Raw genomic sequence first — 10,146 nt, forward strand, 5'->3', positions numbered from 1 at the left:
TCCCTCAAGGTAAATCATGGAGAGCAAAAACTCCTCTACATTTAGTCCATAGTGATGTAATGGGTCCTTTCAAAACATCATCAATTGGAGGATCAAGGTATGCCCTCACTTTTATAGATGATTATAGTAGAATAATTTGGGTGTATTTTCTACAAAAGAAAGATGAAGTGTTTCAAAAGTTTAAAGATTTTAAAGCTTTGACTGAAAAACAAAGTGGAAAGTACTTAAAGATACTAAGAACTGATAGAGGGACTGAATACATGAATAAAGCTCTTTTAGATTTTTGTAAAGAACATGGCATTAAAAAGGAATCAACTGTCTCTTATTCACCCCAACAAAATGGTGTTGCTGAAAGGAAAAATAGAACTATAATAGAAATGGCTAGGTGCATGCTTCATTCTAAAAATCTAGAAGCCAAATTTTGGGCTGAAGTAGTTCACACTGCCGTATATATCTTGAATAGAACACCTACTAAGGCAGTTTTGAACATAACACCAGAAGAGGCATGGAGTGGAAGAAAGCCTACAGTATCTCATTTTAGAATTTTTGGTTGTAAAGCATATGCTCACATTCCTGATGAAAGGAGGAGCAAACTTGAAAGGAAAAGTGAGAAGTGCATAATGGTTGGATATAGTGAGGAATCGAAAGGATATAGGTTATACAATCCCGGAACTAATGAAATCTATATTAAAAAAAATGTATGGTTTGATGAAGATGTTAAGAATGATAATTCTCCAACATTATCTTTCTTTCCAATTTTGATTGATGAAAAAATTTTTACTTCTACCAATAGTCAAAGTCAAGGTGTGCAAACCACTACATGGGATGAGACTCAAGTTGAAGAATCAAGTGAAAGTGATAATGAAAATCCAAAGAAATTTAGAAGCATCAAAGAAATTTATCAAGAAGGTCCTAGATATATATTTGCTAACTATGCTCTTATGATTAAGGTGATGCAGGTTGACACTCCAAACACATATGAAGAAGCAAAAGGAAAAGAAGAATGGGAAGCAGCTATGCAAGAAGAATATAATTCTTTGATGAAGAATGGAACATGGGAACTAACAACACTTCCAGAAGGCAAAAATGTGGTTGGTTGCAAGTGGACCTATAGAACCAAATTCACATCAAATGGAGCTATTGAAAAATACAAAGCAAGATTAGTGGCTAAAGGTTTCTCACAAGAAGAAGGTATAGACTATACTGAAACCTTTGCTCCAGTAGCTAAGATGACTTCCATTCGTACAATAGTTGCTTTAGCTGCAAAGTTTGGTTGGAAAATTTTTCAAATGGATGTAAAAAGTGCATTTTTGCATGGTGACTTAAAAGAAAAAGTTTATATGCAACAACCACTAGGATTTATTAAGTATGGAGAAGAGAATTTGGTGTGTAGATTAAGAAAATCACTCTCTGGTCTCAAACAAGCACCAAGGGAATGGTACTAAAAAATTAACAAGTACTTCCTAGAAGTTGGATTTAAAATAAGTAATGCTGATCCAGATGTGTATGTAAAATATTGTGATAATAAGGTTGTTATCATTGTATTGTATGTGGATGACTTGATTATTATAGGAGATCACACACATGATATTGAGATAACTAAAAATCAACTCAAACAAGCTTTCGAAATAACTGATTTAGGACTAATGCACTATTTTTTGGGTATGCAAGTATGGCAAGAAGAAGGAAGAATCATGCTCTCTCAAACTAAATATGCTCTTGATATACTTAAAAAATTCAATATGAGTGATTGTAAACCATGTAATACACCATGTGAAATAGGAGTAAAGTTAGGTGCTAACTCTACTCAAAAGAAAGTGGATGGAAAATTATATAGGCAGCTTGTTGGAAATCTTTTGTATCTTACTATAACTAGACCAGATATTGCATATGCAGTTGGTATTGTATCGAGATACATGGCAGATCCACACATTGAACATTGGAAAGCGGCTAAAAGAATATTAAGATATATTAAGGGTACTTACCAGCTTGGCATTGAATACAAATATGGAGGAGAACCTACTTTAGTTGGACATACGGATTCTGATTATGCAGGTGACATTGATGATAGAAAGTCAACTTCAGGATATATCTTCCATCTTGGATCGAGACCGATTTCGTGGAGTAGCAAGAAGCAATCAACAGTGTCACTCTCATCTATAGAAGCTGAATATATTGGTTTATCAAAGGCATCTCAAGAAGTATTATGGCTTAGGAGGTTACCTGAAGAATTGCATCATCCACAAGACTCTCCAACAACAATATTTTGTGATAATCAAAGTACTATCAAGCTAGCAAAAAATCTGGTATATCATGCAAGGTCCAAGCATATAGAAGTGCATCATCATTTTGTTCGAGATCTAATTGAAAGACAAGAGGTGGAGCTTCAATTTTGCGGAACAGAAGATCAACTTGCTGATATATTTACAAAAGCATTGTCTATTGTAAAATTTACGAAATTTAGAGATCTATTGCAGCTCAAAGATGTTCCTACTCTCTCCAAATAAACATTATGAGGGGGTGTTAAAAATAATGTTTATTATAGTAGTTGGGCATTTAATGCACAGTCCAGAACTTTCTACTTGCTTCTTGGAGCTTCTCTCTTTGTGCAAAATGTGAATTTAAAACTATGTAGAAATCTCTAGAGTGCTTCCTTTCTTGAAGCTTCTCAAGAACCCTCTAGAAATATGTATGAGCTCCATAAATAGAGCATTCCTCTCAGCTGTAATAACATGAAGAAACTTTATAGCTCTTTGATATATTTGAGTCTTGTTTTTGCTGCTCTGTTTTTTATGCTCTGTTTCAATTCTTTGTGCTGCTGTTTTAATTCATCAGGTAGAGACTCCAACTGCAGCTCATGAAACTCTTGTTCATTCTATTGAATAAATTGAAGTATTTATTTATAATTAATGTGTCTCTTAAGATTTAAACTTATTGTTATTTTAAATTACTAGATATTGCAATATATTACTTACTTCAATATATATTTTCCTATCATTGTAACCATTACAACTTATTAAGGTGCAATTACTATTTCCATAGCAATTGAATGATAACTACATATTTGAGCCTTTTGCAGATATCAGGCGAATCTTAATCACAAGATAACTAACCATCCGCCAGGTGGAGGAAATGATGCTGAAATATGGTAAATTTACCAGGTGGAAGGTGCTATAAATCATGGCCATGGACTAACCAGAATGTAGTGGGTGGCTTTTACAATATATGATTTGCTGTACAGAGAGTGTCTGATGAAATCCAATGGAGAGAAACAAATAAATCGTTTTTAACCCGTCGCTGGATGTCACAGCGACAATGACTACAATGATGAAGTGTCGTCAGCAAAAGGAAAAGCTTCCTTAATATCTATCGTCTTCTTTCAACTTGGAAAATACCTTGAAGCTGCTCCTACTTCGTGTCAATTCGTACGTGTCCACCAAGCGCGAAAAAACATCTCAAGTCAACCCACTGAATAAACGAATACAAAATGTTCTTTACTATATTAATTGGCAAATGAATTCTCATGTTCATCACAATGAGCCGCTTAAGCTGTGACCTCCACAACAATGGCAAAGATTCATGGTGCCTCTCTGCTTGTTATATGCACTCTCTTCATTGTACTGACCTCTGCTGTTGCTGATGACACACTAAACATTGCCGCCATTGTAGACCTCAATACACCTGCAGGAAAGGCGGCCAATACATCTTTACACTTTTCTCTCCAAGAGATTAATGACACTGGTCTTAACCTCACAATTCTAGAATCTCAAGGATTTGTCGGAAACGGTGAGAACATTGCTCTAAACCATTCCAATGGCTTTTTTTTCTTTTCCTTTCCTCCTCTCTTATTTTACATGATTTTCTCTTTGTTTCTCAAATCATTTATTTAGTTCTCAAATTAAATACAATTTGGGATAATTTTCACGCAGTTCTGCAAGTTTTGAAAAGAGAGGTTGCGGCAATCCTGGTGCAGGACCCTAAGATTTCAAACTTTCTGGCCCCTCTAGCGGAAGAAATTCATGTACCCATCCTCTCATTCAGTGGTTTGCATGGGTTCGGGGATACAAGTGGGTCCAAATATTTACTTTCCACAATTCAGAGTCATTATGACGATATGAAAGCCATAGCAGCCATAGCAGGCTACTTTCAGTGGAAGTCAGTGATCGTGTTGTACGAAGACAATGAGGTGTGGTTAAATGGTGTTTACCAATTGACTGAGGCGCTGCAGGAGTTCAAAGAGGACTGGGGAAACAACAGGACAACAATTTCGAAGGCTGCGGCGCTTTCTTCTGGATGGAGGGAAGAGCAAATGAGGGAAACGTTGGTGGAATTGAACAACAAAAGTCGTGTTAGGGCTTTTATTGTGCACACAAGTGTGCACCTGGCTCTCAAAATGTTTTCCATTGCAAAAGACCTTGGAATGATGTCTGAAACTTATGTTTGGGTTGTCACTGATTCCATTGCTTCCTCTTTCGATTCTCTGGCTCCTTCTTCTATCCAAACATTGCAAGGAATTATGGGAGTTAAAAACGTTCCAACACCACGGTTCATAGAATCAAAGCAGAGTCTGGGGCTCAATATCTCTTCAGACGATGGCATCAACCGAATTGGGATACAGGCCTACACTTCTCTTAAGCTCGTTGCAAGCCCAGTTGCTGCCTTGCGTTCACAAAATATAAGGATTGGGTATGATGGGAGAATTAATCCAATGAATGATACGGATTTCCCTGACTCGATGTTGGTTTTGAGAGGAGGGGAGCTACTTCGTGAGAAGATTGCTGAAGCAATAACAGCAAGCCATGTTAACGATGATTTACAAAGTCGTGAGTATGAGATTGTTAACGTGGTTGGAAAAAGTTACCAAACAGTTGGGTTTTGGCGGAAAGACAGGGGGCTTGAGTCTACACGGAGAGAAGAAAATAAGGTGGGGGCTATCATTTGGCCTGGTGATACCACAGAAATTCCCAACGGCTACAGAAAACTTGTAGTTGGGAAGGTCAGAGCGAGCAATGCTTCTGATTATATTGAGTTCATCAGTCATTTTACAGGCTACACGAATGACACATTTCAGGCTGCCGTTGACACACTCCCGTACAATCTGCCTTTCGTTTACGAGGATTTCGACAAAGGCAACTCAAATCTCTCTTACTACGATGAATTTGTCACAGAGTTAGTCCAAGGCAATGTAATTCCTCCTCACCCCTCTCAAGCTCTTATTGGAAATTTAGGGTTTTGATACAACCTGTTTGACATTAAAAGTGGGTACAACTTGTTTGATATTAGGTATGCACTCTCAGCAAATTATATAGAACAAAAAGATAACAATGAAAGTAAAAGAGTGTATATGTATATTCAAGGAAGGCCCTAAAAAAGAATGAGTGATACATTTCAGGCTTCCATTACAGAGTCCCGTATATTAATCTTCCTTTCATTTATGTGTTTTTCGAAAAAGGAAACTCAAATCTCTCAAACTACTATGCATTTGTAATGGAGTTCTTTGAAGGCATTATAATCCCTCTTTAGGTATTAATAAAAATTTAGGGTTTTGATCTATATTAGAAATTAGGATTTAGACTGATGAATTGCTTGTTTGTATAGAGATTCGACATGGTGGTGGGAGATGCCACTATACTATGGAACCGATCTTTGTACGTTGGATTCACGCAGCCATACACACAAACAGGTCTGGTGATGATGGTGCCGCTGAAAAGTGTAAGAGGGCGGACTTGGTTTTTCCTGCATCCTTTCAGTGGAGCGTTGTGGGCAACAGTAACGGCATTCTTCGTCTTCACAGCGTTTCTTGTGTGGCTCATGGAACATGCCCACAACCATGACTTTCAAGGGACCGTCGTCCACCAAGTAGTCACTTCCTTAACGTGAGATAAAAGTTTTTAATGTTCAGAATTTGACTATATGTAGATTTTTTTTTCTTGCTTAAATTTTTAATTGTCGATGTTTCTGATTATAGTGCATATATGTATCTCTCATCAGGACACAATTATTCCTAAAACATCTCAATATATTTTTTTGTTATAATTTATTATGAGTAGGGTGTTGTAATTTATTGCTAATTTATGAATAGGGTTCCCAAACTAGTCTGCCCTTGCAGAAAACTGATGCATTATCTTGTTTCATCTGTAGAGCCTCGCTTTCAACCTTCGTATTTGCTCAGAGTAAGTATTTCGCTTACACGTATTTTTCATCATTAAATCAGTTTCATGATATGGAATTCTTTAGTGGCGTCGTAATTTATCCCCATTGTATTAGATACTGAAATTCTCTATATATAGATTTTCAGATGAGTCAGAATTAGGTTTTCTGAATATAGATTTTCTCATGTATTGAATGAGATTTCTGTTATCTTTTATTGTAATTTTCAGAATTCATTGCATGACTCAAGACTTCTAATTATTGAGTCAATTGTAATACACATATTAAATCTGATCTTTTGATCACACGATGATCAAGAATAATTTATAATGTCGTTTAAATGAATAAAATGTTTTATCTACTATTGAACAATTTCTATGTTTTTTTTTCGTGTTTTCTCCATTCTTAAATTGATGAAAGCATTGTAATGAGTTTTAGGAGAGGATTTGAAGAGCAGTCTGGGCAAGGGAATCTTGGCTATATGTCTTTTCAGTGCTCTAATCCTGAACAATAGCTACACTGCACATCTCACCTCTATTCTCACAGTGGAAAGATTGGCACCATCAATTACAAACATGAGAAGTCTCACAACAAGCAATGTTCAAGTGGGTTACTTGAAAACTTCATTTGTGAAAACTTATCTCATGTATGATCTCAAAATACCTCAAGCCAGACTGGTTCCTTTAGAGAGTCCGCATGATTACGCGCAAAAGCTAATGAACGGGGAAGTGGGTGCCATAGTGGATGAAATTCTATACATTCAAATGGTCAAATCTCTCTACCCATCTGAAAAATTAGCCATTGTGGATCAAGGATACCTTAGCTCCGGAGGCTTCGGATTTGTAAGCATTTCTTCCATCCCTCACTTCTTTCTACTCTTAATTTTCTAGACATATATAGATACTTGATTTTAAATTCTACTTTGATATTACAGTTTTTCCGCGAGGGGTCGCCATTTTTATCTGATATATCTGGAGCAGTGTTAAACATATCGGAGAATCAGTACACTGTGGCGAGCATCCATAGGAAATGGTTTGGGGAAAGAATGTCTTCCTCAGATTTAGAGACTTTTCTAAATGACTCCAACGTCTCTCCCATCGCTCTTGCTAATCTGTGGATTATTTTCGCTCTCACCGCATCCATCTATGCAATCACGATGTTGATCCATATCTGTCGAAAGTTATATCAGAAGAATCAAGATTGGATTGTATCCAGGATATGGGAAATTTCCACGCACATTCCGGCTATGATCTCGTTAACTATTAGGGCGCCAGCATCCATTGAGACCCAATGTTGATTTGACAAATTGTTTCCCATCTCAGAATCTGAAAGCCGGCGGTTTGTCTTGGTATATTTGGCCCAATATGCCCATCACATAGTAAATCCAATAGGGTGGCGATGAAAAAAAAGTTGTTTTAAAAATTGGAATATACATACATTTTTCATTGCAGATTGAACATATTTTATCCACATGTCATTGTATTGTAAATTGAACATGTCATTTGAATCTAAAATATTATTATTACAAATTGTATTTCAATAAGGTGCAATGACTATGTCTAATAGATAGTATACTTTATCCATATGTCATTGTAAATTGAACATGTTGTTTGAGTCTTAAATATTATTATTATTACAAATTGTACTTCAATAAGGTGCAATGGTTATGTCTAATAGATAGTATACCTTATCCATATGTCATTGTAAATTGAACATATCTTTCAGTCTAAAATATTATTATTATAAATTGTATTTCAATAAGGTGCAATGGTTATGTCTAAATAGATAGTATCCCTTATCGATATGTCATTGTAAATTGAACATGTCTTTGAGTCTAAAATATATGTCTAATAAATAGTATATTGATTGATATGAAGAAAATTTTAAGTTTCTTTAATCTAATGTAAGAGAACAATTAATCTAAATCTTATAAGACACTTAATCATTAGTCCAATACAACAATGATGTACTATATATATATATATATATTCTATGGTGTCTATTATTTTCAAGACTTCAACAATAATAGAAAAATGATTTCTTCATATTGTTGAGTCAAATGAAGACATTATTTTCCATCAACTTACATATTGAATTTTTTAGATTGACTTGTAATAATGCATTTATGTATAATTCATTTTAATACAATACAAGAATAGAAAGTGTTTCTTTGGTACATCTTATTAATTATATTAGATTTTTTTTCTTAATAAACTTGATTTCAAATAAATAAATTGCAAATTTAAATGTAATGTGACTAAATACTAAATTTTCTTTCCATTTATTAAACTAATTCTTTGAGAAAATAAATAATTATAATTAAATATTCTAAAAATCAATAATTTCATAATATCTAAACTAAGATTACTTCTTTCACTTATTCCACCTAAGTACTTATATATGAGGCCAAAAAGATTTAAAAAGAAAAGATAAACTAGTCAATATAGGAATAATACATTGGTTAAGGTGAATAATACATTAAGACAAAAGGTTTTTTTCCAAAACACCATGGTAAAAATATATTGACTTTATATGTCTTAATAATATCACATAATAAATGTATCATAAATAAATATCAACATTATCAGCCTTTTTTGTACTTTGAGGTGAGTCCCTTATTTTTTTGGCTGTTATCAATTACTTCAAAAACATTATAAAATTAATATTATGTACAAGGAGAAGGCATATTTTGACATTGAAGGTAACTTAAATTGAAAGGAGTATGAAGATGAAGTAAAACAAAAAGGGGAAAACACAAGATGGGGTCATCCTCTTTCGAGCTGGATCAAAATGAACTTTGATGATGCTACAAAGGGAAATCCAAGCTCTACATGGTGTGGTGTTATTATTAGGAATGGATAAGGTAGTATGCTCAAAGATATGGCTATTCTGCTAGGTACCCAATCCAATCATGTGGTAGAAGTGATGTGTCTTCTCCACCAAATAAATATAGAAAACAACATTAAAACAAAGAGAATATGGATATAAAGGGATTCTCTTAATATCCTAAATTTCCTTTCTCAAGGAGTGGTCCCTTCATGGACAATTAAAAATATTATAAAGGAAGCTAAAGGTCTTCTAATTAATTTCAAGAAAGTGTATGTTTCCAACTTGTATAGAGAAGTGACTAAAGTAGTTGACTCATTTGTCAATGTGGTAACCAAGGGTGTCACCATATTTTGAAGTTATGAGGACAACACTAATTATGAAATTAAGACACTTATTAACTATGATGAGACATCTAGAAAAAGAAGAGTTATTATATTTACTTTTGTTCATGGTGAAATATTTTTGAGAAATGAAATGTAACAATATTGGGAAAGATTTGAGCTAAAGGTATGCAGTAATTATTGCTTTGCATGTTTTATGGGTCCTCTTAGTGTTATTCCTTCTTGGTGAAGTTTCATTTTTGTCAAATTCACTAAGAACTTGGCTTTGCAAACTATTAACATGGGTGGTAAAATGAGGAAAAGGGAATCTAACAACTATGAGAAATGGAGGAAGGAGAAAGAAGTGTGGGTAAAATTGGAAGGAGAGCTTATGCCTAATATGCAAAGGATGAAAATGGTGAAACTTGATTTGACATAAAGATTTTGAAATGGCTAGAATAATGGGGAAGTCAATCAGGGAGGGAGGAAATTGATGTTTGATATTGTAGTTATGGCATAAATTATAGGGCTTCATGCCAAAGGTAAGCTCTTCTTCAAGAACTTAAGTACTCTGAATTGGCTATTAAGAAATTCCCTAAAGATGCTAATGACTAGCTAGTTAAAGGGGAGGTTGGTATTTTTGTTATATCTTCTATTAAATTTTTATGGTTGTGTGTTCTTACTATGGCCATGGAGTAAATTTCCCTTGATGGGAGATATTTCACTTTGTGTTGTTAAACCACTTTAGATATAAGAAAAAGGTGTGTTTCCATTTTTATCTTTTGTGCTTGTAATCTCATAGTATTAATCCATTGAGATCTAATCCTAATAGACCTATTATGTATGA

The 10,146-nt window shown here is 34.5% G+C and overlaps 1 protein-coding gene across 1 annotated transcript; it reads left to right on the top strand.

Annotated features, from left to right (window-relative positions):
- The first annotated feature begins 3,554 nt into the window (after positions 1-3,554).
- On the top strand, positions 3,555-7,447 carry LOC149541872 (glutamate receptor 3.4-like). Its single transcript, XM_089795664.1, has 6 exons — positions 3,555-3,786; positions 3,930-5,185; positions 5,599-5,876; positions 6,142-6,173; positions 6,589-6,992; positions 7,085-7,447. The coding sequence occupies exons 1-6, from the start codon at positions 3,567-3,569 to the stop codon at positions 7,445-7,447; spliced, it is 2,553 nt and encodes an 850-aa protein (XP_089651790.1). The 5' UTR covers positions 3,555-3,566.
- Positions 7,448-10,146: the final 2,699 nt, after the last annotated feature.

Source organism: Cupressus sempervirens, chromosome 8, assembly GCF_028749045.1.
Source record: "Cupressus sempervirens isolate cs-2001-9-10 chromosome 8, ASM2874904v1, whole genome shotgun sequence".
Lineage (NCBI taxonomy): Eukaryota > Viridiplantae > Streptophyta > Pinopsida > Cupressales > Cupressaceae > Cupressus > Cupressus sempervirens.